This window comes from Xiphophorus couchianus, chromosome 11 (assembly GCF_001444195.1).
Source record: "Xiphophorus couchianus chromosome 11, X_couchianus-1.0, whole genome shotgun sequence".
In the NCBI taxonomy this organism is placed as follows: Eukaryota; Metazoa; Chordata; class Actinopteri; order Cyprinodontiformes; family Poeciliidae; genus Xiphophorus; species Xiphophorus couchianus.
The window spans coordinates 13,771,204-13,799,108 of NC_040238.1; the positions used below are offsets into that span (position 1 = coordinate 13,771,204).

The 27,905-nt window shown below is 41.9% G+C and overlaps 3 protein-coding genes and 7 non-coding genes across 11 annotated transcripts; 5 read left to right on the forward strand and 5 right to left on the reverse strand.

Annotated features, from left to right (window-relative positions):
* Nucleotides 1-5,882: 5,882 nt before the first annotated feature.
* Nucleotides 5,883-10,258, reverse strand: drc2 (dynein regulatory complex subunit 2). 2 transcript variants are annotated; one of them, XM_028030523.1, is made up of 10 exons: nucleotides 10,135-10,258; nucleotides 9,274-9,460; nucleotides 8,555-8,722; nucleotides 8,318-8,487; nucleotides 7,957-8,107; nucleotides 7,718-7,876; nucleotides 7,280-7,498; nucleotides 7,100-7,207; nucleotides 6,369-6,404; nucleotides 5,883-6,305 (listed from the first exon to the last, which is right to left on the reverse strand). In XM_028030523.1, the coding sequence occupies exons 2-10, from the start codon at nucleotides 9,400-9,402 to the stop codon at nucleotides 6,027-6,029; spliced, it is 1,419 nt and encodes a 472-aa protein (XP_027886324.1). In that variant the 5' UTR covers nucleotides 9,403-9,460; nucleotides 10,135-10,258; the 3' UTR covers nucleotides 5,883-6,026. The 2 variants fall into 2 exon arrangements, with proteins under 2 accessions (XP_027886324.1, XP_027886325.1); XM_028030524.1 differs by having other exon boundaries at nucleotides 10,098-10,235.
* Nucleotides 10,259-11,761: 1,503 nt separating this feature from the next.
* On the forward strand, nucleotides 11,762-14,337 carry LOC114153578 (early growth response protein 1-A-like). The gene is made up of 2 exons (XM_028032225.1): nucleotides 11,762-12,249; nucleotides 13,124-14,337. The coding sequence occupies exons 1-2, from the start codon at nucleotides 12,060-12,062 to the stop codon at nucleotides 14,137-14,139; spliced, it is 1,206 nt and encodes a 401-aa protein (XP_027888026.1). The 5' UTR covers nucleotides 11,762-12,059; the 3' UTR covers nucleotides 14,140-14,337.
* Nucleotides 14,338-16,777: 2,440 nt separating this feature from the next.
* On the forward strand, nucleotides 16,778-16,850 carry trnav-cac (transfer RNA valine (anticodon CAC)). The gene has a single exon. It is a non-coding gene; the product is annotated as a tRNA-Val (tRNA).
* A 487-nt stretch (nucleotides 16,851-17,337) lies between these two features.
* Nucleotides 17,338-17,410, reverse strand: trnav-aac (transfer RNA valine (anticodon AAC)). Its single transcript has one exon. It is a non-coding gene; the product is annotated as a tRNA-Val (tRNA).
* A 222-nt stretch (nucleotides 17,411-17,632) lies between these two features.
* On the forward strand, nucleotides 17,633-17,705 carry trnav-cac (transfer RNA valine (anticodon CAC)). Its single transcript has one exon. It is a non-coding gene; the product is annotated as a tRNA-Val (tRNA).
* A 357-nt stretch (nucleotides 17,706-18,062) lies between these two features.
* Nucleotides 18,063-18,135, reverse strand: trnav-aac (transfer RNA valine (anticodon AAC)). Its single transcript has one exon. It is a non-coding gene; the product is annotated as a tRNA-Val (tRNA).
* Nucleotides 18,136-18,541: 406 nt separating this feature from the next.
* trnav-cac (transfer RNA valine (anticodon CAC)) lies at nucleotides 18,542-18,614 on the forward strand. The gene has a single exon. It is a non-coding gene; the product is annotated as a tRNA-Val (tRNA).
* A 401-nt stretch (nucleotides 18,615-19,015) lies between these two features.
* On the forward strand, nucleotides 19,016-19,087 carry trnad-guc (transfer RNA aspartic acid (anticodon GUC)). Its single transcript has one exon. It is a non-coding gene; the product is annotated as a tRNA-Asp (tRNA).
* Nucleotides 19,088-19,509: 422 nt separating this feature from the next.
* timd4 (T cell immunoglobulin and mucin domain containing 4) lies at nucleotides 19,510-27,788 on the reverse strand. The gene is made up of 8 exons (XM_028030492.1): nucleotides 27,456-27,788; nucleotides 26,571-26,749; nucleotides 25,232-25,394; nucleotides 22,345-22,449; nucleotides 22,189-22,268; nucleotides 21,288-21,399; nucleotides 20,962-20,995; nucleotides 19,510-20,890 (listed from the first exon to the last, which is right to left on the reverse strand). Exons 1-8 carry the CDS (start codon nucleotides 27,544-27,546, stop codon nucleotides 20,806-20,808), a joined length of 849 nt encoding a protein of 282 aa, XP_027886293.1. The 5' UTR covers nucleotides 27,547-27,788; the 3' UTR covers nucleotides 19,510-20,805.
* Nucleotides 19,841-19,913, reverse strand: trnav-aac (transfer RNA valine (anticodon AAC)). The gene has a single exon. It is a non-coding gene; the product is annotated as a tRNA-Val (tRNA).
* Nucleotides 27,789-27,905: the final 117 nt, after the last annotated feature.

Below are 27,905 nucleotides of genomic sequence, written 5' to 3' on the forward strand. Positions count from 1 at the left end.
CTAATCATTAGTAACCATGTAGCATCTAGACTTTTGAAGGCTTTTAAGTATGCTCTGGTGTAAGGGGAAACACCGTTTATGACATAGTGATATAAATCATTTGGCCTGAACTCAGAAAAAGCATCAAATCATTGTCTGGAGGAGAAGGTATGAGTCAGATCTAAGTCAGCTAGCACCGCTATGATCACCATCTAAGTGTGCTACTTCCACAGGCAAGTTAGCTTGATTTGACCAAGTAGAACCCCATGGCTATACTGGCAAAAACAACTTGGGAAAACAATTGGAGTTGCTACGTTCAGTGGCGCCTCTACGTGATTAGGTGATGTAGTTGCAAAGTGACTTTTTTGAGTCGCTTAGCATCTGAGGGTTGAAATCTGGTACTGCTCACTCTCTCTACTGTTTGGCTTGTTTTTTTTTTCCTTTTCTGTTTAGTTGATTGCTTGACTTAGACTATATGACCATCTGATTCACCTCATTTCTGTAGTTTGTCTTGATGACAAGGTCCACCACAGTTTATCTGAAAATGTGATGTAGAGGTTTCTGCTGCACCGGTGCCACTGGAAGTAAAGCAGCACCACAGCATGATCCTACCACCATGCTTGACAGCCGGTACAGATAGTTTGTGAGGCTTTCAAACATTATTCTTGCTATTGTGATCAAAGAGCAAAATCTGTTTGTCTGAGAATCAAACCTTTCTCCAGAAGACATGTGATTTGTCCAGGTGACATGTAATTTAGAACAATAATTATTCAATAATTAATAATTATACAATACACTAAAATAACTGGGTCCATAAGCTGAAATTTAGCATCCTTGGTTTCTAATAAGTACAAAACATTTATTTACTTTTATGGAATGATTAAGCTGATTCTAATATTTGTAATGTATTAATTTATATCAATAATGTCCAGACAGGTAATCTCTGAAGTGTTAAACAACCTCCCGCTTTAACCTCTGAGTTTATTTTCTGCTGTCATTTCTATTTTCACCAGCAGCCTGAGTGCTCCCGCCTTTAGCGTCACTGGCCAATGGTATTAGTCCTTGGTCTACCATTAGCCAATCAGGTGATTGCTGTGAGTGGAAAGTGAATGACGGTACCATGTTGCTAATTCAGGTCTGGAAGCTTCATAAGGTCTTTAAATGGGACCTGGTGACGCAGCTGTGGTTAGACATTTCTCAGGCGGCGTGACTAAACTTTCTTCAGGAAGTAGTAGAAGAAAGAATGGTGTCAGCCACCCAAAAGCACCAGAATGGGAACAGAATGAACTATCTCCCCCTTCTCTGGTGAAATAGGTGACATGGTCTAGACCAGTGTTTCCCAACCCTGGTCCTCAAGGCTCACTGCCCTGCATGTTTTAGGTATTTCCTTGCTTCAGTCCAGCTGATTTCAATTGATGACTGATTAACAGGCATTTGCTGAACTGCAATCAGTTGAATCAGGCACATTAAAGCAGGGAAACCTCTAAAACATGTAGGACAGTGTGCCTTGAGGACCAGGGTTGGGAAACACTGGTCTAGACAACAGCAACAGCAACAGCGGATTAGCTCAAATGGCAGAGTGCTCGCTTACTATGGGCTTGCTTGGGCTTGCTTTGGCTTACTTCGCTCAAACTTTGGTATGCCGCAGGCGCACGCGAGAGGTAGCAGGATCGATGCCTGCATCCTCCAAGCTTTTCGATTTTATTCTTCTTCCAATTTTGTTTTAAAGTGCAAGGCTAAATCCAAATCCACAGTAAAACTCTGCTTTTTCACTTCAAATTTTAGATTTTCCTATAAGATTATAGCAAAGGCATTATCTTTTTTTTTAATATTACAAGAAGAATTACTCTTTAATTCATTTCACAATAAATAATTTAATTTAATTTTTTGTTCCCAAATTAAATGCGAACAATAAGAACTGTTTATGTTATAAAAACAGATAATGATTAATTAGGAAGAGCAGCTAAATCACAGGTTATTTTCAGTAAGACCACCAGAGGGCGCTACCCATTCACACATATCAGTCCTGGGTTCCCATCCCAGTCAGACTCAGCTTGTTTCCGCTTTGAGTTACCGTAACCGTAACAACTAGAAAAGACAAAGTCGCATTTAAGACGCAAATAAAGCAACACAATGAACATTGTTGTCTTCCAAATATAATGCGCTTTTAAGTTTTCATGGATTCCAAAGAGATCCTGAATTAAGAAGACGGTGGCTTGTAATTATTCGTCTCTACCAGTTAAAGCTAAAGCTGCACAGCAAAGTTTGCAGCCTTCACTTCACTCCAAATCCGTTTCTTCAGCCTAAAACTACCGGGTGGGGGACGGATGGTAAATAAAGGAGCCGTCCCTGTGTTATTTCCATGGCATCACTTCTGTATTCAGCCTGATAGAGCGAGTGAATGGGAGCGACCAGCAGACCAGAGCCAGACAACTGCTGTAAACACTGTCCTATTTCAGCTTTTCACAAGAAACATGCGAAAGTAATAGGACGAAACAACACGGAGTCCTTAAAGAAACACGGCCATATTTTTCTAAAAGCAACGACTCTGAACCTGAACAGTCAGCTGAACTAGAACTCTACCAGAGCTGCTCTACTGTTAAGCTATGGGCTTGTTGTGCTTCGGAAGGAAAAAGACCGAACCGTAAAATCCCCCGTTACTTGGTCTCTGATTGACACTAACGACAACAAACACACATAATATACTTGAAAATAAGTACAAAGTACGGTTAAAAACACACACACACACAAAAACATTGTCCGTTAGAATGGATTAAAATGTTTAGATACGTAAATAGCACATTTTTACAAGAAGAACGTCCGAGAATATTGCCTACTAGCATAAGCTAAAGCTAATGTTAGCCACAAAGTTTAAAGAAAGTAAAACTCAACTTTAACGAGGCGAACATCTTAAAACCTTTATCCAGCTACTTGTTGGGGCTTCGAATCGATGTTCATCATTAATTGTTACCTTGGACAAGCCCTGCAAGCACCGAGTGTAATTTATTTTATTTTATTTTTTATGAAACACTTTGAACAATCTTACAAAATCACGTGGCATGTACGTACATGAAGAGATCAAGTCTTACAGGTTTAAGGCACACTTATACTTATAAGACAATAAAAAAATAGAAATAAAATATAAATGAATACAATTTGTCAGACATCATAAAGGGATAGCAGAATGACAAAAACAAACAGAAAAAAACAAAAGGGCATTAGTTCTAAAAAAAGAAATTAGATCATTATAGGTGTTCAAGAGCTGTATTCCATGCTTGTTTTTCATAGTTTTAAAGCACTGAAGTGATTGTCCATTAGAAGGTTTTTAAAGGCTGAAAAATCAGGTTTTCTGTTTCCCCATTTACATGAGTGGATGAAGAATTTTGAGAAGATCAGCAGGTTAAGGATGAGGTCGATTCTTCTGTCTCTGTGGGTGGTTCCAAATATTATATCCTCTCTTTTCAAGGGATGATGAAGGGAAAGTTTTGATGAGATCCAGTCCTGAAAGTTTCTCCAAAATGTTCCAGTTTGCACACAATAGAAAAAGAGATGATCTGTTGCTTCAATGTCGTTGTCACAAAAGGTCCAGCTGTTAGTATCAAAGTTGAATCTTTGTCTTAATAGTTCCCTGGATGGAAAAATGTTATTGAGAATTTTAAAATGAACTTGTTTAGCTTTAGGACTTAGAGGGTATTTAAGGTAAGACATCAGGTTTTGGATTTTGTTTAAATAACACAATTATTTACTTGTTATAATTCTTCCAGTATCCACTTGTTAACCTCTGAGTCGGAAAACAAATTTAAAATTGAGTTTTTATTTGGTCGGACAGGAAATATAAAATTAGTTAGATGCTGACGCATCCGTTTGTTGGAATTACTTTTATCCAAAAGGTTAACTCCAAACAGTTGAAGAGCTGGTAACTGTAGGTTAGCTAATTGAATGTTTATATTTTGAGCCAGATATTTGACTGCAGTGGGGATGGAGTTCAATACTGTGTTACATTGAGTACGTGAGCAATCCAAATTATACAAGAACCAAAATATGTCAAAAGACAAAAAATCTCCACTATCATTAAGAAAATGTCTTATGGACCAAATACCTTTTTCTATCCAGTGATCCAAATACAGAGACTTATTCCTGTGTAACACATATCTGTTGTTCCAGATGGGAGTTTGGTGAGGAGTAAAGTTGTGTGTGTACATTAGTTTCCCACACAACAAAACCTGCTTGTGAAAGGCAGATAACTTAACAGGAAGTCTGTTGACACCAAAGTCACATCTAAGAACAAAATCTATGCATCCAATTTTTTTAAACAAACCTTTGAGGAGACAATACCAGATTTCCAGTCATTAAAAAAGATTTCAACCAATTTACTTTTAAGACTGCATTTAAACACTCAAAGTCAATAGCTTGTAAGCCTCCATCTTTAAAGTCTTTAACAATATTTGCTTTCTTTAAGTAGTAGACTCGATTTTTCCAGATGAAATTAAAGTTCAGCTGATTTATGGCTTTAATATATTTATTAGGTATGGCCATAGAATAAGCTGGGTATATGCACCGGGACAGCGACTCCATTTTGGTTAAATAGATTCTCCCAAACAGAGTCAGATCTCTTCGGAGCCATCTATTTAACTGAGATTTGCAATTCTGTATTTTATTCTCTCTGTTAATAGTTTCACTGCGTTTAGCATCTTTAGTTATTAAAATTCCAAGATATTTAACTGAGGATTTAATGGGGATACTGTAAGCTTCCGTCAGATCAGAGCCATGAATCGCCATCAGTTCACACTTCTGCAGGTTTAAGGCTAATCTTGATGCTTTGGAGTAAGTATTAATTAACTCAAGTACTTTAGGGGTTTGGTCTAGACTCTTCAAAATAAATTGTGGTGTCATCAGCTAGTTGACTGATTATAATTTCGTCATCTAAAACTTTCAATTTAGGTATATTTGAGTTTTTTATGAAAATACTCATCACATCCACGGCCAAGATGAAGAGAAAGGGGAAAATATTGCAGCCCTGTTTTTACTCCCCTATTAATGGTGAACCGTGGAGACGTACCGTTTGGCAGTGCAACTAAACTTGTGGTGCCGTTATAAAAGCTTTTTATTATTCTACAGAAGTTTGGCCCAAATCCGAACAAGTGTAAAACTTTGAAAAGAAACTGATGTTCCAACATATCTAAGGCTTTGTAGGAGTCTAGGAAAAGGATGAAGCCTTTATCCTCAATCAGGTCACTGTACTGGAGTAAATCCTGCACCAGTCTGATGTTATCATGTATGGATCTTTTGGACATAAAACCTGTCTGTGTTTCAGAAATAACATCCTTAAGACCAGTCTTTAATCTATTGCACCGAGTGTAAAATGCCATTTCCAATAGACTGGAAACGACCGAGCCGCTTGTCCCCGAACACAGAAGCTGACGTGCATGCTCTCTCCGTCTCTGCACCAGTTCTCTCAGGGTATTCTGGCTTCCTCCCAGTCAGAGAAGTCAGGTTTCCGGATCTCTCTAAGCGTTGGGATCAAATAAAGCTTTTTTAAATTTTAATTCAATCAAGCAGCCAGTGATGGTCCAAAAGACACCAGTGTCTCTGGAAATATTACGATATGTAGAAAGCTTTATAGCACAGGTCTCAAACTCCAGTCCTCGAGGGCCGCTGTCCTGCAGTTTTTAGATGTGCCACAGGTACAAAACACTGGAATGAAATGGCTTAATTACCTCCTCCTTGTGTAGATCAGTTCTCCAGAGCCTTAATGACCTAATTATTCTATTCAGATGTGGTGCAGCTGAGGCACATCTAAAGGTTGCAGGACACTGGCCCTTGAGGACTGGAGTTTGACACTCCTGCTTTATAGTAAATAAATCAGTCATTAATGAGGAAGAACGAACCCGAGTAGTAGAACATTTCATTCAACATTTTATTTTTAACCCATCCTGCCTCAGACCGTAACTGAACTGCTCTGGTTCTGACCCGTCACCAGGCCGGAGCTTGTTGTTGAGGTCTTTGCTGTACTGCAGAGTTCTGCAGGGACCGTTTGGACCTGGCCTTCAGCTCCAGCTGTCCACCAGGTACTTAGCGACGTGCGCAGCCTCCAGAATGTTGTGGTGCATGTCCCCGGCGGCGCGGTGGGACTCGACCGGCTGCTGCAGAGCTGGCAGGGGGGTGTGGCGTCCGTCAAGCATGTCATCACGGTGTTTCAGCAGGACCTGCAGCTGCTGGTTATCCTGCTTCAGAATCTGGTTCTGCTTCCTCACAGCCTCCCGGTGCAGCAGGGCAGAGTTGAGGCGCTGCTGCAGGTCTTGCAGCTCCTTCAGCTGCTGCTGCTCCTGCAACTGCTGCAGCTCCTTTAGCTGCTGCAGATTTTGCAGCTCCTTCAGCTGCTGCTGCTCCTTTAGCTGCTGCAGGTCCTGCAGCTCCAGGACCTCCTGCATCCAGAAACAGAACCGGGTTGGACCTCAGCACCGCGCTTTACACGGTTGACCACTGTTGGAGAGTTGGGTTGGACTATCCAGTCCAGATCTGGACTGGTTTGAATCTTCCATAAAGAACAGGGATTTCTTTGTTTCAAGCAGAAACTTATTAAATAGATAAATAGAAACCTCATTAACCCCTTTGGAATTTTCCTTCAGGGAAATTGTAGATTTTTAAATAAAAATTATCGGAGCAGACAGAAGTCACATTTGGGATTCCCCAAAGTTCCATCCTAAGACTCCTCTTATTAAATGTCTATATGCTCCCACTGGCTCAGGTCATAACAATCAGATCAGCTACCATAATTATGCAAATGACACACAGCTCTACATTATGATGTCACCAGGTGACCTTTGACCCCATCCAATCACTAAACAGATGCTGAGAACAGATAAATGTGTGGATGTGCCAAAACTCTCCATATGAACAGAAACTGAAGTTATTATCTTTGGACCTAAAGAGGAACGATCTAGCGTTATAGATCTAGCGTTATAGATTTGGAGTCAACCCACAACTTCAGTTATTACAGCTGGAAACTAGAGATCAGGCTGAACTCTGGGTGCAGTGATGAACTCTGACCTGAACCTTGTTGCTGAACCTAACACTCTTGCCATGTTTCAGTCCAGTGGGTCGGTCCGGTTTGCCCTACCTGCTCCGCTGTGCAGGTCTTCTGTTTGTCCTCTGATGTTCCTGGCATGATCTCTTGCTGTTTCTTTATCTTGCGGCAAAGCTCTGAGAGTCGCAGGACCTTCTCGCCCTGAAACAGCGCAGCAGAGGGGGATCAGCAGAGTCTCAGGTGAGGCGTGGGGCTCGGTCAGGGTGCTCTCACCTTGGTGATGATAGCCTGTAGGTTTTTGGTGGCGGCCGCGCCCTGGATGCTGAGGATGGTGAGCTTATGCCTGGCTTCCTGGCGGTCTCGTGCCAGCTGCTCCTGGAGATGCCGACACTTCTGGTTGATCTTGTCTGTGGTGAAGTTCCAGTTCTGCTGCATCAGATCCCTCTCAGCCTGACAGGTAAAGATCTGCTGTCTCAGCTTGATGGCTTTGTTCTGTTGGAGGAGATCAGAGGCTCAGAACCTTAAAGGGATCCGCGACAAGTTGAGCAGGTTGGCCTAAATAGGTTTCCTAAAATTTACTTGTGCATAAAAACTGATAATTACTTTATAAGTTATGTATCTTTTTATATTTTTCACATATGGAAGTCACCATTTCAGAGCATCTACCAACCCTCCGAAAAGGTCTACAAACCTCCTAGTACATCTACCGACCTTCAGCCTCTTGACGTTCCTCAGCTCCATGCTGATCTCCTGCTGCTCTCTGGCGTTCCGCTGGTCCAGCTCAATCAGGCTGTTTCTGGTCTTCTGCAGAAGATCCCGGTTCAGAGCAGATCCGTCCTCCAGGTTCTTCACTTCGGTCTTCAGAGCGTCCTATGGTCAGAGACAAGAGGCAGAGCTGAAACACACCCCAGGGCCAGGCAGGAAGACAGAAAAGCATTCCTGCTCTGTACCAGGTCCTGGTGTGCGTTCTTGTACACATCCACGACTTCTTGTTGGACCTTCTGGAGGTACTCAAACATGGCCTTGTCATGCATCTGAGCAGGCAGGTACAGGTCCACCAGGCCCAGGTTCTGCTGCCGAAAGTCATCCAGCGCCTTCACCCTGCAGACAAAAGAGACAGTTCAGATCCGACCGGTCCAACAGATCACCGCCTGACCTGCAGAACCCAGAAATCTCCTAAACAAAACCTGTCTGGCAACACAAAGTAGGTTGAATGATCTCAACAGGCTCTGAAGAAATCTAAGCATGAAAACCTGCTCAGCAGTAAAACATGGTAGTGGTGGCAGCATGGTGTGGGCCTGTGTGACCTACTCCTGGTTGATGCACATGACGTTGAGGTCCCGCAGGCTGCTCTCCCACCGCTGATGCAGACCTTTCAGGTGCTTCTCCTGCAGCTCCCACAGGTGCTCCACGTGCTGCAGGTGGGAGCTCTGCACCCGGTCCGCCTGATACTGCCCCTGTTGCAGCTCCCGCATCATTTTCTGCAGCACAAACAGAGTCCCAGTGAGAAGGTAGGGCCGCCAGGCGCACCTGAGGGAAGCTCCTCACCTGGATGATGAAGTTCAGCTCCTCCAGCCTCCTGTCAGACGTCTGCTGGTGCACCATGGCTTCGGCGAGCAGCTCTTTGTCCCGAGTCTGCCGCAGCACCTTCCTCCAGCTCTCTGTCAGCTTCAGCAGGTTCACGGCCGTGTTCTTCTGCTCCTTCTGGAGCTTCTCCTGGTTCAGTCCAGAAGCGGGTCAGAACCTGCCACTTTGTTTCTTTTTTTTTACCCCTCCAGGGGGTCTTTTTTTTTGTGGGCTCTAGTGTCCCTTATATGACAGTAGGCCGACAGGAAACAGGGAAGGAGAGGGGGGAAGACATGCGGCAAATGTCGTCGGGTCCGGGAGTCGAACCCGCGACGGCCGCGTCGAGGACTCAAGGCCTCCAAATATGGGTCGCGCTAACCACTACGCCACCACGCCACGCCCGCCACTTTGTTTCTTATAATAAGTGATGGACTCTCTGCTGCTAATACATAGCAGATACATTTAGTGCTTAATCATTAGCTTCCACTAAACACCAAGTTCATATAGCCCTTTAGAATTAGCTTCCCTAAGCACCATGTTGCCATAGCGCTTTAGAGTTAGTGTAACTAATGTTTTCGTTAGCGGTGCCCACCACTGGCTATAATCTGCTGTAATCTCTGATCTAAACATTTTCCTTCTCCAGTTTGCAACCTGGACCTGGATGAATTGCTACATGCTAATCCTGCTCCAGGTGGTGTTACCTTCAGGTACAGCAAGAGCATCTCCTCCTTCTTCTTGGCCATCTCCTCCTCCGCCTGAGCTCTCTGCTGCATCTGCAGGAGTTTCTCCTCCTCCGTCAGCGGCTCTCTTTTCCCTTTTTTCTTCGGCATGACTCCTCCTCCTGCTGCTGCCGCAGCTTCACAACCTTCTGGGTTTGATCTCCTAAAACTGGGAAGAGCAACAACTCAGCAGAACTTCAAGTGTTTCAGTCCTCACTTTCTGAATCTCCACCAAACTCTTCAGCTGAACACACTTCTTCCTTCCACCAAACTTGTGGCTACAGCTCTCTTTTATCAGGACAGCGGTGCCCAAAACTTTTGGTGAAAGCAGTTGGGCTCACAAAATGTTATATTTTTTCCAACATTTTTAAAACTAGGTTTTGTGCCTTCGTTAATTTCTTCTCAATAATAAAATAAAAAAGCAAACACTTTGCTAATAAATAGTAATCTAATAACATATTAATATTTTTTTATATATGCTATTTATCTGTAAGGAATGTAACCTTTAAAGATGAAAAAGTGGCCATTTGCATCAGCCTCCTACGCCTGCAGGTCAGAGTTGCACCTTGAGAAGGCTGCAAATGGCCCGTGGCCCGCATGTTGAACACCCCTAGGTCATTGACTGTCTGCTGAACAAATGTCAATCCAGCAGATTTCAGCTGGACTGTGTCCCCACAAATGAACATTTCTGGATTAAAGTGAAGTAAACTTATGAAACAAATCACTCCGCATGGATTAAAGGAGAGCTCCAGCCTTTAAACTGAAATAAATCAAGCTACCGCGGACGTGACGTCACTCAGACGCACCTGTAACTGCTGAGATGGTCCCCCAGGTGAGCCTTACCTGTCCTATTCAGACCGTCCTCTGCGCAGATCCAGGTTTTCCTGTAAAGTTTAGGTCGCAGTAGCTCTTTTGTGTTGGTACTGTGTCACCATAGCAACGAATTCAACCCCAAGTCACGTGACGACAAAAAAAAAAAAAAAAAAGAAAGAAAGACGGGGAAGCGGCGTGTTTACTCTTGAACTTACCCAGCAGGTAAATACCGTCTGGGAGCTCTGGGAGCCTATGGTGATTATTTAGTCCTGACCCACGCAGAGCCGTGGAAGCCATGTTTGCTCAGCCGACGTAAGAAAAGTACATTTCCGCCAAACCCCCCCAAAAAACTCAGGAATTTTGAGATTGAACTCAGAAGTATTCTAGAGAAAATGTTAAATTTCTGACTACCAAATAACAATTTGCTAAAAAAAAAAAAACATCGGAAATTTTTAGATTAATCCAAGAAAATTTCTAAAATAAACAAAAAAAATTCTGAGCTCCAAAAGTTGAACAAAATTCTAGAAAACAATGACAAATTGTAAGATTAATCTCTGAAATTTTCCAGAAAATACAAGATTATTTCTAAGCCCCCTAAATTGAAATGAAAAAAAAAAAAAGATCTGAAATTTTGAGATTAATCAAAGAAACTTACTAGGAAGAAAGAAAAAAAAAAATCTGAGCTCCAAACATTGAAAGTTTGCGAGATAAAAAAAAGAGAAAAGTTTTGATATTCAGATTGAGATTGTTTTTATTTTTCCTTCAACATAACACCAGAGAGGCAGTGCATAATGAAACTATGACATGATTACGCCATAGTATTCAATATCCAGAAAACCACCAGGATAAACTATAAATGAATATAGATAGATAGATAGATAGATAGATAGATAGATAGATAGATAGATAGATAGATAGATAGATAGCATTTATTGTCATTGAACAGGATTCAACGAAATTTCTATTGCAACTCCCGTGCAAAAAGTCAAATATATACAATAATAAAATAAACAAACACACAATAGTAATAATAACAATATATACAACTAAAATTAACTAAAGGCACTCAACCATACCAAAGAAGTAGCAGCAGGTAAACAGGAGAATAAAACTTTTACGTTAGTTTCATCTTTTGAATTCTGTTGTTATTTCCCAGAATCCTCTTCTCCAGACCCGGGGACACGCTGGGAGCCTCTGATGACTGACTCTCACAACCCGGCTCTGGAAGCTTTTATTCTGAAAAGCGGTCAGACACTCGGGTATTTTTTTTTATTTATTTATTTATTTTTTATCAGCAGCTGGGCTGCAGGATGGCTTTGGCTCTCAGATCAACGGTCTGACAGGAAAACTCCCAAATAAGGCTCGAGGAAGTCGTGACGTTGCTGGAATATCTCCACGTGACGTCGAGTCTGGAGAAAACAAGATGTGACGTGTCTACGGGGTTTCCGGCCATGGCGGCGGATTGTATGCCGCCTGCACTGCGCTCCGGGTTCGGTCCGGCGGCCGGGCTCGGGTCTGAACCGAACCTGGGTGTCCGCGGTCCGAAAAGCGCAGCACAAAGAGCGCAGCAGCACCCGGAAACTGGGCCCCGAGTTTCCCGGTGTGCCCATATATGGGCTTCCTCCCTCCATATTTGGGAACATACGTCACGAAGGAGACTTTATAAAGCCGGGAATCCTCATTGAGGTTCCGACAGAAGTTAAGCTGAGGTTGAGAGCGGCCGGTACCAAAACTCCTGATGTCATTTAAGTCCCGCGGTGATTAACAAACACCCGAACACACCCGGAACCAGAACCAGCCACCCTCCAGCCTTGGCTTCCTCCGAGCACCACCGAACCCAGCCGCAGCTCCTGCCCCGCCAGAGCGCCTCTCCGCCGGGCTCATCCGCGGACTCCGACCCGCCGCAGGACCGGAGCTCCACCGCTTCTTCTTCCTCCTCCTCTTCCTCCAGAGAGATGGCGGCCACCAAAGCGGAGCTGCTGCTGTCCGCACTCCAGATCTCAGAGCCGCTTTTCGGACACCCGGCGCCGCCGTCACCGCTGGACGGATACCCGAAGCTGGAGGAGCTGCAGATGCTGCTGCACAACGCCGCGTCTGCAGCCGAGGCGGCCGGGCTGCTGGGCTCCGAGCCCAGCGAGTTCACAGGTGAGCAACCAAAACAAACCAAACAACTAAACTAAACAACACAAACAAAAAAAACCAAGAAGTTATTTTCATGAGCGGTTAAGCGTGAAAAGAGGTTGTGCATACTTGTGCCAATAAGTAATCAACTCACAAGAATTACAACGAGCTCATTAATTTCCTTTTGCATGATTTCTTTTTATTTCTTTCTACCAGAAATTGGATGATAAACGTTTTCACTCTGGTGCTTTGATCTGAATTTAGACATTTCTGTTGTTTATTTATTTTGGATATTTAAAATGTGTCCAGTTCCTGTGTTAAATGTTCATTCTAGCAATATCTGGCTGTTCTAACAGACTTTTATGATGGGGTGTCCAAAGTGTAGGCCAGGGTGCCCATTTGCGGCCCTCAGAATGATATTAGGCGGCCCAATTCAAGAATAGCATAAGAAAAGTCATTTGCTGTCTTTTGTTTTAAATCTGTCAAATTAGTTTTTTAAATGACAAAAGTAAAAGAATGCTAAATGTTTGGTTCACCCAGCATTAGCTTGACATTTTTGGCCCCATGCTAAAACGTTTGGACACCACTGATGTATGGAAACCTGTTGGTGGAAAAATTTCCTTCGATTCGATGAAAGTTGCCTCTTACATCATGATATATTGATAAAGCGGCTAAGAGCTGCAGCAAAGTGCTGAACATTAGTAATAAGATAAAGTGAGTAAACTCAATAAAATGATGTTAAACAGATAAAAGCGAAACAAGTAAAAATAAATTTCCAGTGTAAAGATGGATGGTGATATTTCTGAAAATGTGTTAGAGCTGAGATTAAAGCATGTTGTTCTGGTAAGAGTCAATCAGATGTGAGGATGTGCCTGACCTGTTTGTGTTGCTCCCTCAGATTCGCTGTGTGACCTCCCTGACCTTCAGAGCCTGCCTCCCTTGACCCCCCGCCTCGCCTACAGCGGCCGCTTCTCCTTCGAGCCGTCCACCTCCTGTGCCACTGCCGCTAGCAGTCAGTGGGCGGAGCCTCTGCTCAGCTTACTGTCCGGGTTGGTGAGCATGGCGGCGCCGTCCTCTTCCTGCAGTCTCGCCACTTCTTCCTCGTCGGTGACATCATCAGTGACATCACCATCAGCCTCTCAGAGCTGCGGCTCTGCTGACGTCACCTCCATCTTTTCTGTGACGCCGGCGTACGGGTCAGAGCTGCTTCCTCCGGGCGACGCTCCCCCTGCCACGCAGGCCTTCCCGCCTCAGGCCCCGCCCTACGCCCAGCCGGCCCCCATCCCCATGCTGCCGGACTACCTGCTGCCACAGCCGGATGCTGAGGTGGACCAGAAGCCAGTGCTGCCGCCACTGACGCCGCTGCCCACCATTAAAGCCTTCTCCTCGCAGTTCCAGCCACAGGGGGCCGCCTGCAGGAGCAGGAAGCTGCCAGCAGGGCGGCAGTGCAAGACGCCCCCCCACGAGCGCCCCTACGCCTGCCCCGCTGACGGCTGCGACCGCCGCTTCTCACGCTCCGACGAACTGACGCGCCACGTGCGCGTCCACACGGGCCAGAAGCCGTTTCAGTGTCGCATCTGCATGCGCAACTTCAGCCGCAGCGACCACCTGACCACGCACATCCGCACGCACACCGGGGAGAAACCCTTCGCCTGCGCCGAGTGCGGCCGCAAGTTTGCCCGCAGCGACGAGCGCAAGAGACACGCCAAGATCCACCAGAGGCAGCGGGACCGCCGGGCGGACTGTAGCGCCGCCGCCACACCATGCACCTCTGTCGCTACGCCGTCACCCCCCTCGCTGCCCCAGGTCTACGCCTCCTCCCTCTCTCCCCACCTGTACTCGTCGTCCTGCTCCTCCCCCATGGGAAGCTCCCTGTCAGAGCTGCCGTCCCCCCACAGCTCCAACATCTGCTGACGTACTCCGTCGTGACCTCTGACCTCAGACTGTTACCTTGCCGGTCAGAGCCCTGAGCCTGGACTCTTTTGTGCATACATGTGGATACTGTACATACGTGAACGTGCAGGAGCGTGCACGTGGTGTTTCGCCTACTGAGTAGGTTATGGGATGTTTGTGTGTTTACACGCTGGAAAATAAAACCCGTTTAAATCCTGACACTGCGTCCGCTTTCTGGTTTACCTCTAGCTGCTTCCACTCAGATCAAAACACGACAGAAAACATTAAATGTAAAAACAAATCACATAAATATCAGCTGCTTTTAGCTTTACGTCATGCTATAAAGTAATTCAATCAACAAACACATCATTTCATGCATGTTTGAGGAAGATTTTTACCATTCAGCTTTTCAAAACGCCGTGTTGGACCTAGCCCCGCATTCAAGATGCAGCTCTGTCCCACTGAGCTCCTTCAGACTAGCCTGCAGCAATTAGAAAACAGCTGGTGGAGGTGCTGAGGTCATTATAGGAGCTACTGCTCAGAGCAAAAGGTTGATAGGGTTAATAGTGGAGCCATGTTGGGAAAACGTCCTGATGGCCTCTGTCTTTTTAACCACACCGAGGCCCAATTTCTAGGCGGTAAATAAGGAAGTCAAATTTGATATATACAGCATTTTTATAACAACTAAAGGGAACACAGAGGATAGTGGTATAAAATGTCTTTATGTGCTTGGAAAATACATGGTACTGCCCTGTTAACGTAACACTTCTTTGAAAGGTTTTAGTCTTTCTCAAACTGAGCTGAAAGAAAATAACACTGGTGTTATTAGTGAAATTTTAGGTTAAAACATCAGTTTAAAAAAATATTCTGGAGATTACAGAGTGACTCTCTCTGCAGGCTTTTATGTCAGAAGTAAATCCTGTGTGTGTGTGTGTGTTTATGTTTGTGTGTGTGCGTGTGTACTTGTGTGTCAAACAGCCAATGGGATCAGACTTTGTCACCACCGGCTCAGCCTGCTCCCTACAGGAAAAGCAACACAGCTTTCAGCCCAAATATGGTGCTTCCTGCCGCTCCAGCGGATGTCCTCTAGTCCTTATAAGGAGTTTCCTGCTGGCTGAACGCCGAGCTCTCTCTCTTTTTCTCTCTCTCTCTCTCTCTCTGTGTGTGTGTGTGTGTGTGTGTGTGAGGTGTAACGACGGACTGGGACGGCAGGTCAGATTGGACTGAATATAATGATTCTGCAGCCGTTAAACTAAAAACAGTGATCAGTAACTTTCAGTAAAAGTCACAACTTGTTCTTTATATAAAGTTTTTAATCTGGGTCAATTTGACTGATTCCGATTCGTTGAGCCATTAATCAGCTGATGGTGTTGACCAATAACAGAGCAGCATGATGTCTCTAACCTTTACAGTCAGTCCACTTATTGGTCTCCATCCTGGTTTGATTTAAAGCAACAGAATACAAAACAATAAAGGCACTTTGTGCTTCAAACAAACTGGTTCGGTGTTTTAAAAAGTCAAAAAAACATTTAAACCAAGGCTAAAATAAATTAATAAATTAAGACACAACATCTTGCATGTTTAATATTTCATAAGTTTTCTACTTTTTCAATTTTAGGACCAAAATATTTCAATAAATGTTACTTTTATTCTGCCCCATTTACTCCGATACCCTATAAAAAGTATCCATCCATCACAATAAAATAGACCTTAACTACATGTTACTTTTATTGTATTTTTTTTTTTCTACAGACATTTCGGGTAATAACAGTTTATCGAGGTTAAAGATTTTAGTTTTAGTTTTAGTTTTTAATTTTGTGGGATCTGCTTTTTGCAGATCCTCACCATTACAACCAAGTCTGACTAATTGAGATCAGTCAATTTCGGTTGTGTTCGTGTGTTTCCTTCACATCTCGCTTGGCCTCATTAGATTTCGCATCGATCTGAAAGAAAATTGCTTAGGAACCGAGCTAAGGACTCACTTTTACATAATAAAATACGGCGGCCTTAGAGCCAGGTGTGTGCGGACGTACACAGAGCCAAAGTGCCAGGTGAGAGGGGGATTAATGCGCATAGCTTTGAAGTTACCTGAAATGATTATGCCAGTTTTTGCCTGGAAGTCTTATATTGCGTTCGCAAACTTGAAATAATGTGGAGCTGGAGCGTTGTGGTGAAAACTAACGGACAAACATTTGAGAAATATGTTTCATTACGTGTATTTTTACTGAGTATTAAAGAAAAAACAGCAGGATGCTAATTCGGGTTAGCGAGGTGAAGTAGCTACAAGGTTAAACTAGCTTTACTGACTTTGAAGTTGTTACAGTTTTTTATTTAGAAATAACATTTTAGTATGTAAAGACGAACTCATAATTTTTTTAATTAAACATGGTAGTTCGACTGGTGGGTTCAATTGTTGAGATGATATGTTAATCAAAAATGGTACTTTAGAAATTAACTGATAGGTCGCAATTTTTTTTCTTTTTTTTTTACCCTGTCCACAGTAACCATTTATTGAGGATTTTGAATTTTTTAGGAGTCAACTGCGAGTCAACAAGACACATGGGCTGCGCAGGGGAACGTATTTGAATCCTTTATGACGTCTTTTTCTGTAAATTATTTGAAAGTATTTTTAAAAGGTGATTTTGACCGTCACATATAGGTTTCCGTAGTGTAGTGGTTATCACGTTCGCCTCACACGCGAAAGGTCCCCGGTTCGAAACCGGGCGGAAACATTTATATTTACATTTTTTCAAGAAACCAATTTTGTCAAAGTTTGTCAAGGGCGTAATTCTGTTACGCACTTGTTGGGTTGGGATCGAAATCAGCTCCATGCATTTGCTTGATTTTCTTTCTATTCTTTCAACCTCCTGTTAAATAGGAGACATAGACATAGACAGACTTTGCTATTCAACTGTATTTGCCATTTTTTTTCTAGAGAAGAACATAGTTATCGGTAGTTGTTGTTGCTCTTTTTTATTCTGGGCAAAAAATATTTGCCAAAATTTGCCAAGCTGTATTACGTATATTTAAATACCGTAACGTTATTGGCACGTTAGGGTACATAGAGAAGAAGCGCGGAGACTGTTTAGCCAATCAGGACGCAGAACACAATGTACTTTGAAAAAAACTGTACAAAAAATACGCGAAGCAGCGGGGCCATGAAAGGTAAACCGCGTTACAGCGAAGGCTCACTTTTATGTGGAATTTAAAGAAAAACAATGTTTCCGCCCGGTTTCGAACCGGGGACCTTTCGCGTGTTAGGCGAACGTGATAACCACTACACTACGGAAACCCATGGGGAGGTAATAAATACATGTGGGTTTTGTGGGGGTGGCCTTCCGATGGTATGTTTGACTGACGTGAAAAGTCACAGAAGACCCCGACTCATTACGAGTAAGATACAAAATAGATGAAGATATGTAGCTGTTCATCAACAGACATGAAATAATAGTAGTTATTCACGGCATGGTGTACTGGTGTACAAGGATAAGTGGGTGGGAAGGCGTTTCCATGGGTTTCCGTAGTGTAGTGGTTATCACGTTCGCCTCACACGCGAAAGGTCCCCGGTTCGAAACCGGGCGGAAACAGTTTTTTTTAGTTATTTATTACTGGAAATAGGTCATAGGCTGCGTGACCCTGCGTGATCTTGAAGTGACCCAATTCTAATTTTTTGTCAAATCGAATTTTTAGACTGGGGACATTTGTCAAGTATCAGTGACATTCAAGTCAGAAGAATGCGACCTGGACGTTAGGTCACATTTGAATTGGATACATATCGGATAAACAAGTGGTCAGGTTTATGACATAGTTGTTCTCAAAGCTGCTAAGATTAAGGTGGTTCAAGCGATATCTGTTGCTTTTCTCCCCTTATGCTTTTTTATCATGCTGGAATAGTTAATTAAAATGTACATACACATACTTCTCAGACAAAACATAAATATAAATGTTTCCGCCCGGTTTCGAACCGGGGACCTTTCGCGTGTTAGGCGAACGTGATAACCACTACACTACGGAAACCCATGTCATGTAATGAATACATGTAGACTTTGGTAGTCGTGACTATCCGACGGTATGTGTTTGGCTACGGTGGAAGAGCCCGACTCATTACAAGTAAGATACGTTACAAATAGTTGAAGATATGCAGTTATTCGTCAACAGACAGGAAGTAAAAGCATTGATGTCATGGTGTACTGGTGTACAAGGATGGGTGGGTGGGTTTTTTACCCTGTCCACAGTAACAATTTATTGAGGATTTGAATTTTTTAGAAGTCAACTGCGCGTTTTTGGCGATACTACTAATAAAAATCGGAACTGAAAAAAACGACATAAGGGGTGCACAGTGGAACGTATTTGAATCCGTTATTACGTTTTATGAAAAAATTATTTAAAAGTATTTTTAAAAGGTGTACTTTTGACAGTACAGGTTTCCGTAGTGTAGTGGTTATCACGTTCGCCTCACACGCGAAAGGTCCCCGGTTCGAAACCGGGCGGAAACATCTTTTCTTTTAGTTATATTTATTACTGTTCGCACTGCTGGAATAGTTCATTAAAATGTTGCTTCTCTGATCTTTCATTTGTTAGGCGAACGTGAAATCCTGGTATGCTGGTCCCCAGCTATCAGATCTGTAGAGCAGTGGTCCCCAATTGGTACCGGGCCGCGCAAGAAATAATGAACCACTTCCGCGTCAAAATTGAGCCGCCAACTTGCAGCAGAATGAGTAACAAAACAACATCGGAGTACTGCCCCCCCTCCCCGGTCCGCAGCAAAATTGCGAAGGGCTGACCGGTCCGCGCGACTAAAAAGGTTGGAGACCGCTGCTGTAGAGAACAACATGTCACCTGTAGGGAGGATCTGGCAGGCTTAAATGTGTTACATGACCATTGTTCTTTAGGTCACTCCTCGTTAGTATAGTGGTGAGTATCCCCGCCTGTCACGCGGGAGACCGGGGTTCGATTCCCCGACGGGGAGGATGAATTTATTTTATCATATTGTAAATATGTTGCAATATAGACAAACGGAGGAGTTGCCGTCTTTCATTTAAAAGCCTTAATTATGATAAATGTAATCTAATGGCACTGATCTCAGTGATGAGGACTTGTCTGGCAAAAGCTCAATGGACTTGTTTTAACTTTCTTTGGCATAGTCGGAGTTCTAGTGAGTACAGACAATGGTTGGTTCTCTCACATGTTAATGATATTGTTTTTATTTGATTCTGTCTTGCTAGGAAACCAAGAGTTGCCAAATTCAGTGCCTGTCATTGTAAGCTAATCAAAACATGAGCCTCTTGTTAAGATATAAGCTTATTAACTGAAATGCAGCAGATTCAACAAGAAATAGTAAATGGCCCGCAATTACATATGTATATATCACAACATTCACCTATTCATGAAAACGTTTCTGTAGCATGGTGGTTTCATATGAAAGGCCTTCTGCTCAAAACTGGGCGGAAACATTTTCTTTCTTTTTTTTTCTTTGCTTGTCTTCTTGAGAAACCGATTCTGCCTTTTTGATTCAAACAGTAACTTCTTGTTACTCACTTATTGGGATCGGAACCAAAACGCGTTGATGCATGAATTTGCTTGATTTCCTATGTTTTGATCAAGCTACTGTCAAATAAGAGACAAGAGCTGCACTTAGTTTGGAAGTACTCTGACAAAATGGTGAATAGGAAAGGTGGTAAATCCTTTACATTTAGTAAATGTTGAACTAAAAGGAAAACAATGTTTCCGCCCGGTTTCGAACCGGGGACCTTTCGCGTGTTAGGCGAACGTGATAACCACTACACTACGGAAACCCACATGCTCACTCACCGATGTGCATAGATTTAGGTAGGTGGCCATTTTGGGTCACATCAGTATTTTTATTGTTTAACCGAAGTATGGAGTGATACTACTTAAAACCGCAGTGAAAGATCACTGAAGAGCTCAGCATCTGCGCCTGAAGTAGCTGCGTATGCTGCATTTTTGGGAAATTGGTGTCAGCGATTATGGATTTCCAACTTTTGTGACTCTGTGATGTGAAAAAAGTGTTTCCATTGTAATTTTACCAAACATCAATTTCAATACAGCCAAAAACCACCTCATCCTAGAGTAAAAACGTTTTTATCAAAAAACATTAGTTTTTCAAAACTGCTGCGTTTCCATTAAGCCAGTTTATTTTTGTAACTGCAATTTGTACAACTTTATGGTCAATGGAAATGCAGCTACAAGTCCATGGGGGGTTAAAACTTTATGAATAATCCTTCCAGCCTCAGTCTCACACGCTGAAACAAACACAGAGCTTTATCGGAAATCAGCAAACACAGCATAGGAAACTTGCTTCTCTTTTCTACCAACAGTAAAATCATACTGAAGGAACAAAACATTTAAAACACAAAAATTGAAAACATGTTAACTGCAAACTGCAGCTCTTATTCAGCATGTCTGGTCCGTGTGAATGATTCTGTTTGAGTCCTGATTATACACTCCTATCTTCAATGTTTTCTATTGTACATCTATACAACCCAAGAAAACAGACTTTTTCAAAACAAAATCATCCTTTTACCCCCATATGGACAAATTTTGCTTTAAGCCACAGTTAAAGAGTCAGACTCATTAGAAGTAAAACATAAAATCCCAGGCTGGATCCGGACGTTTTTATAGTTCTGTCTTTGTGAAGAGGCTGTTTGTTTCTGTGCCATAAATGTTCTAGTCCAGAGTGTAGATGTTCTCCTGCACTGGTCTCCTCATGCGGATCTCGTAGATGATGTGAGGAGGTTCGTCTGAAGACAAACTGGGGGGAAGAGAAGAAACACAAGAGAATGAAATAACCAGAAGTTAGTAGTTAGTAGACGGGTCACTCACCATCCTGTCTTTAAACCGCCTCTGTAGATCCTACCTGCATCAAAAGCCAAAGGAAAAATAAACAACTACCTGGAGTACAGTTGACTTCCTAACGCTGTACTGTCCCGTTCTCTTCTTAATATACGTTTTCCCTTAATGTCAAATCATGAAATGTTATAAAAATATTTCCTGTTATTTATACGCTGATGATATTCCACTGTTCAGACTTTCCAAAATCTATAAATTATCTAATCTTTGGGACTGACAGAAATCAAACAATTCATTTTCAGAAAAACAATTCAGAGAAATAAGAGTGGAGTCCCGTGAACCAAAGCTTTGTGACGTACGTTTGAAGGCCAGGAAGAGGAAAACTGCAGCAACGAGCAGCAAAACGCTGAGGGAGAGCGAGAGGACAGGAGCATTGATCTGAAGAGACAGGGACGGTAGAGGATCCTCCACCTGAAACACACAAGACTGTCAGTCATGTAGGCAAATTAGTTCACTCTGAGGTTGATCTGTAAAACCCAGTTTGTTGTCCTTTAAGGCTCCACAATAGAGCAACACTTTTACTGTTTCTGGAAATTATTTCAGACGGAACCCAGAGTGACCAGAAATCAGCAGTATGTCCTTCAGGGTTCTCTGAATGCCAAAGCTTCAGCAGAACGTCACAAAAAGCTGCATAGTATTTGTGCTGACTCCATCATTATGTTTTGTTAAGTATTTGGTTGGTAAATTTTAAGTTAAACTATGGACCCTTACTGACACCTAGTGGACATTGTTTACATATTTAATTTGGTCAGTCAAGCAGAACCCGTCCAGCTGTACGCTTGGTGTCTTCGTCTGTCCTTCAGACACGTTTGTTCCTTGGACACTATTTGTCTGTAAGTTCATTTTATTAATCGTTATTCCAGCATTGTGTAATATTTTGTAGAAAAGTTGTATGTTTCCCAACCAATATTTAAAGCTACATCGTTAGCTAATTGGAGAGAATTGGGAGTCACGTGTTTGCCTAGTTGTTTTCTGTATCTGTAGCTGATGTATACTTTTGTGTTTTGTTACAGTTTTACAAAACTAAAATAAAGGAAAAGAAAAGAAAAACAAACCAGCAAAGAGTTGCAAAATAAAACAAGAAAACTATCAAGGACTGGGTTATTTTCAACTCAAGTGTTAGCTAGCTGTCTAGCTTTGTAAGAGCAACACATTGTGAGGGCAGCGTAGTATTAAAGTAGACATGGTGAGGATCCTTACAGCGATGGCGTCAGAGCGCAGCAACGTGGAGTTCCTCCTCAGCAGGTCCAGCTGGGACGACAGCAGGGTTTTCCAGTTTACTAGCAGGAGACAGAGGAAGACAACGTTGATACCCAGAAGGAGCTTCAGCCTCACTGTCCTCATGGACCTACGAACCTGTGGTGGTCAGCTCCGTGGAGACCTCAGTGGCCCTCGCCTCTGTGACTCTGCTGGTTGTCATCACCGTGGTTGTGGTTGTTTGAGGAGGATTGGTGGATGGAGCTGAGAGAAAGACACTGTTAGCTGGGTTCAAAGAAAGAGGTCCCACTACACTAACTGAACCTGAAGTTAGGTAGCCCGATGAAACTGAAAACCAGTTGGCTGTGATTTGACATTTACATGTTTTTACGGCCGACATCCCTCCTGATAGTCTGGTAGATTCGGTTCAGTTGGAGACCAAAATTGCAACATTCAGGGTTTCCCTCCGTGTATTATAAGACTGGCGGGCGATCAGGCTTTACTTGCCTCCCCACCAGGCTGTTTATTAAATAGGGTTTTTTATACACCAGTAACAATGACAGTAAAAACGGATTACACTAGGTTTATAGTTGACGCATTGAGCTGGACCTGCCCATTTACTTCACATGCTAACATTTCCAAATTATGATGCCTCCTCATGTACCTCTAAATTTGTGTAACTTTTGACATTTTTTTAACACAAAAACATTTTGTGCTGCTAATGACCCAGCCTGGCGCCCCTACCACTGGGCTTAGCAGGTCTTCTTTGGGAAGCCCAACATCTGCTCCATCTCCAGCTGCTGTGGTTCTCTTTCTCTCTGCTGAGACAAACTAACCAACCCTTTGAGCAACCAGTACCCCTCCTCAACTGTGGGGGCGCTGCATCAAGAACCACTGGAGGAAACAACATGATAACTTCTGAAGAAGGCACTGAGTCTTACTTCCCTCTTCACCAAATGGAAACTAAAATGGAGGTGTCCGATTTTAGCAGTTGGAGCCATTTCTCCTGCTACCATCAGATTTTATCAGTGGAAAAGCCTTTGCAGATCTCATTTAGTCTGGATGTATTTAGTCTGTTGGACGTTTTTGTAAATTGGGGTTTTCCCACATACTCTTGAAATCGGATGTTTATGTACAATATGTAAAAAGACACAAATATATTTTCACACTGCCTGAAGTTAAATCTACGGAAGAGGATTAGGGCCACTGAAAAAAAAAAAAATTATGGTCCAGAAAAAAAAAAAATCTCTGAATTCTCATGTAAAAAAAAAAAAAAAAAAATTTCAGTGTCCCGAAAAAAAAAAAAAAAAAAAAAAATTTCAGTGTCCCGAAAAAAAAAAAAAAAAAAAAAAAAATTTCAGTGTCCCAAAAAAAAAAAATTCAGGGGGCTCCGTAACTTTCAGTGCGCATAAAGATAATTTAAAAAGTGTTGCTGTTTATCTCGATCATGCCATTTGATAGTTTTTGCAATGTCTGATAGGTGCCCTCTAAACAGGACTTCCTGCACTGCATTTAATTAAAGACATATTGTGTGCAAGCAAACATAACATTTTCGACATCATTCTGCTAGAACATGAAAGTTTATTGCTGTCATAATTTTATTGTAGAGTTCTGATTTGACCTGACATTAGTCTTCAAGCTGTTACTGTGCTGATAAAAGTAAAACATACAGTTTTGTTGACATGTTTTCATTTCCCAATCCATAGTTTGTTTTGCTTTCACACTGTCATTTGAAGAAACAACGCTGATGCAAAGTTAATTATTGTTCTATGATAATCAGTTATGTACCAAATATCAATCCTTTTAAATGGGTATGCATTATGATTAATGAAAAATATAATTTTTTTTCAAACACAATGCTGTTCTGTTAAACTAAAGATATTGACAATGTATGGTTGAGATGTGAACAAAATGGCAGTACAGCAAGAATTACGTCATACGTCAATTGAACACATGAAAACCAGTTCTTTGTGAAATACAAATGAACTTCATTGTTTTGTTTACCAAGAGTTTGCATAGTAGAGTTGATACCAGATATTTATGAGCAGTTGATTAATGTAAAAAAATATATATAATAAAAAAATAAATAATAATAAAAAAAGTCATGTGCAATTTTTTTCTCACCGTCTGACGTTATAAGACAAAACTTTTCCTACTTTTTAAGGTTTTATTTGCTCTTCCTTTGAGAATGATCAGACAGGAGAGCCAGTAAGGAAGCTACACAGCACAGGTCATCAGTCCGGGGCTTGAACCTGTGATGTCCACATTCAGGACTGAGGCCTCCATACATGGGTTGTGCTTTTCCACCGCACCACCCCAACGTTTCTTGTTCTCAGTTAGTTAGAATTAGCAAAATTGTATTTTCTAAATTCCAAAAAACATGAGAACATTTTTAGAGCGCTTTTGTGACTTCCTTCAAATGCAACAGTTTATATATTTTTAGTAATTATCAGGGATAACTGTATTTTAATGCATTTAGACTATAGCTTTTAGACCTGCTCAAATGGAAAATGAGCTTAATCAACATATTGAAAACCATACCAGGAAAGTATTGGGTAAAGTAACATTTTATTAGCAAAAAGTCAGAATTGTGGGTTCTGAATTTTTTTTTTTTTTTTTCTTTTTTCTGGGACACAGAATTTTTTTTTTTTTTTTTTTTCGGGACACTGAAAATTTTTTTTTTTTTTTTTTTGGACACTGAAATTTTTTTTTTTTTTTTTTTCGGGACACTGAATTTTTTTTTTTTTCGGGACTGAATTTTTTTTTTTTTTTTTCGGGACACTGAATTTTTTTTTTTTTTTTTTTACATGAAAATTCAGAGATTTTTTTTTTTTTTCTGGGTCATAATTTTTTATTTTTCAGTGGCCCTAATCCTCTTCCGTATAAATCAGACCAACCTTCTCCTGTTTTATTCAGTTAATTTACATGATGAAGGAGGAAGATGCTAATACTCTGGAGAAACATGAACAATGAGCTTCAGCATCTGATTTCCCTTGAAAAATGTTTTGTTGCAGTTCTGTTTAAACTGAACTCGTGATTGATTCACCTTTGACCACCCTGAGGTTCATGATCATCTTCTTGTCGTTAAACAGGCCGTCAACGTTGACCCTGCAGCAGTACGGCCCGCTGTCCGTCCTCCGCACATTCAGGATATCCAGGTCCATCTGTCCATCCAGGATGTCCCCTGTCAGCTGATATCTGCCGTCCACCTGAAGGGTCAAGGTAAGGTTCAGATCATTAGCTGTTGGAAAAAGGTTGCGCTGGCTTAGAAGGCTCTTGGAGGACACTTTCCTCTCTGCTGCTTTCTCCTACTACTCAGATTTTAAGCTATCTGCAGTTGCTGCTACTTTAACTCGTGTGTAAAATAAATCAGCACCAGAACACTTATGAACATGTTTTAAATACAAGTTTTATAATGATGATCAATATGAAACTAATTCTTTCAAACTCCAAAGAAATGTAACTGGATTTTGCAAGTGTCTATTTAACTAGATTTAAAAAAAAGGTTTGAGATAAATCTGAATAATCGTAAAATTAAAAACCTAAAATCAAATTTCTTAGTCTGCTTAAATATTTCAGTTTTTTATAATAAAAAAAAAGGCAATTTACAAATGATCAAATTATTCCCTATTGACCAGAAAGATAATGTTTGCAGATTTGTAGCAAAGAAAAAGCCAGAAACAGGTTTATGTTGGACTTTTTCTGAAAAACATTTTGGCTCCATTAACACAGCAACTTTTGATTCTCAATTGCGATTTTTTTTGTTGCTGAAATCAGTTTTTTTTTTGGTGGTCTTTCTTGCTTTTGATTAAATGGGGCAGTTACTTTCCTCACAATCATTTTCACTGAGACTAGCTCACGGACGCAGGCTGCAATTAACAGTTCGCTATGTTAATTGCAAACTTATTCTGCTCAAGTTCATCATTTAATACAACTAAGACTTGTAGACTTGACAGATTTTTTTAGATATATCAAGAAGTCAATGCGTCGTTTCAGGTGTGGGAACCTTGCTAATAGGAGAAGGCTTTTTGTGCAGCATTGACAGTAGCTTCTGCAGAGAAGTCTGTTAATGTCCAGATTTACCAAGTCTGGTTTCCCCTGTTGTGCAGAACTGTGACGAAAGTCTCACGTCAATGACATAAAATGACATGATCACTCTGACTGCAGTCATTTTGAAAACTATTGGAAACATATCCAGTTTGGTTCCAGGCATGATCGTGGCACAAATCAGATTTTCTTTTGGGTGAAAATTCCGGATTGAGATATTCACACTGCTGTGAAAATTCGGATTTGGGTCGGATTTGCCTGCTGTGTGACTGAGCCGTTTACTGCTGCCAGTTTAAACTGACTGAAGCTGGAATGAGAACCAAAGGAAGACGGCAGACCTTGGAGATGGCGCCGTTCTCGTCTGTCTGCACCAGGATGTTGTTGCACCAGAAGGTCCCGCAGCCTCGACCCCAACAGACCCGACTCAGACCGAATCGCTTCACGGAGTACTGACAGGACAGAGAGGCCACGCCCCCTTCTGTCACTTTAAAACAGGACACAGACATCAGCGGCCCACCTTAAGAACACAAAGATCAGAAAGCAGATTTTATATTTTCACTCCTGTTTGATAAGGAGACATGCAAGAGCAGACAATTTCTCAGGTTTCAAGGTTTTATCAGGTGTTCAGTTATATTTATACCACAGTGTCAAACCTGATTAACGTCTCTGGTAGCCTTCTTGTCATCCAGACCTGTGGTTTATTTTTAATTATGGGAAAGAGCTAAATTTTCCAGCATGGTTGTAGTCCTAAATGGAAGAAAAGCCAAAGACGTCTGGTTTATCAGTCTGCGTAGCCGTGATTTATGTTCATCGTTCTGAATACATTATTCTCCCTTTGAAGCTACTATGGAGTAAAGACTGCACTGCTGCAGTAATTCATGCTAAAGGAGCCCCAACCAATCTATATGATACCATGCTTTAGATCCTGGAAATACAGAGAACAACAATGAAGCGTCTGCTGAAACACAAATTAGCTGAACCCCTGAGATACTACATTTAAAACATGACCGATGAAACTAGCTATAGACAAGCACAGCAGAGAGGTGGAAAACATCCTCAGAGACAATAAAAGCTTTAAGCAGATTCAAATGGACAAGCAGCTAATGATGAAACAACATACTCAAAACTCAAAACAATGAAGTTGTTAACGAAACAAAGAGAAAACCTGATTTACGGTGGAGGGTTGGTTCTGCTGGGACACCATCAGTGCATGCAGGTCTCACCTGACAGGATGAAGATGAAGGTGACGAAGGCCAGAGGTGATGGACGTGACGCTGCAGCCATCCTGTCAACCAAAGAGTGTTTTTGCTGCATGTTTGGATGAGAACCGAACAGTGGGACTCTGTGACGGAGGTTTGGGGGTCACTGAGGGAGGGGCGACACACACTGCGTCTGTTTGTGTCAGTTTGGACGGATGATGACGATGTTTGTAGCCTCAAATTGAGAACGATGATGATTTTACTTTTGTCTCCAAAAGAATTCAGATCATTCTACAGTTGGAGGATTTAACAGGGTTAATGTTATCCACCTGCCGAACTATTTAAAACATGGAATCTTTATTAAAATCACACTTTAGTTTTTGAGGAATATGAGCTGACAATTATTTTTTTCCCCTAGTTTTTCTCGGTTTTTGTAAATAGAAAATATTGTTGGGTATGTTTGAGATAAAAAAT

Coding starts and splice junctions, on each gene's coding strand:
- drc2 (XM_028030523.1), bottom strand. CDS start 9,402: ATGCCGAAGAAAAAAGGGAAAAGAGAGCCGCTGACGGAGGAGGAGAAA. Junction 7,208..7,279: donor TACAGGCTATCATCACCAAG/GTGAGAGCACCC, acceptor GCGCTGTTTCAG/GGCGAGAAGGTCCTGCGACT. Junction 6,405..7,099: donor AGACCTGCACAGCGGAGCAG/GTAGGGCAAACC, acceptor TTCTGGATGCAG/GAGGTCCTGGAGCTGCAGGA.
- LOC114153578 (XM_028032225.1), top strand. CDS start 12,060: ATGGCGGCCACCAAAGCGGAGCTGCTGCTGTCCGCACTCCAGATCTCA. Junction 12,250..13,123: donor CGAGCCCAGCGAGTTCACAG/GTGAGCAACCAA, acceptor TTGCTCCCTCAG/ATTCGCTGTGTGACCTCCCT.
- timd4 (XM_028030492.1), bottom strand. CDS start 27,546: ATGCAGCAAAAACACTCTTTGGTTGACAGGATGGCTGCAGCGTCACGT. Junction 20,996..21,287: donor CCTCTTCCTGGCCTTCAAAC/GTACGTCACAAA, acceptor CTTTTGATGCAG/GTAGGATCTACAGAGGCGGT. Junction 20,891..20,961: donor GGCGGTTTAAAGACAGGATG/GTGAGTGACCCG, acceptor TCTTCCCCCCAG/TTTGTCTTCAGACGAACCTC.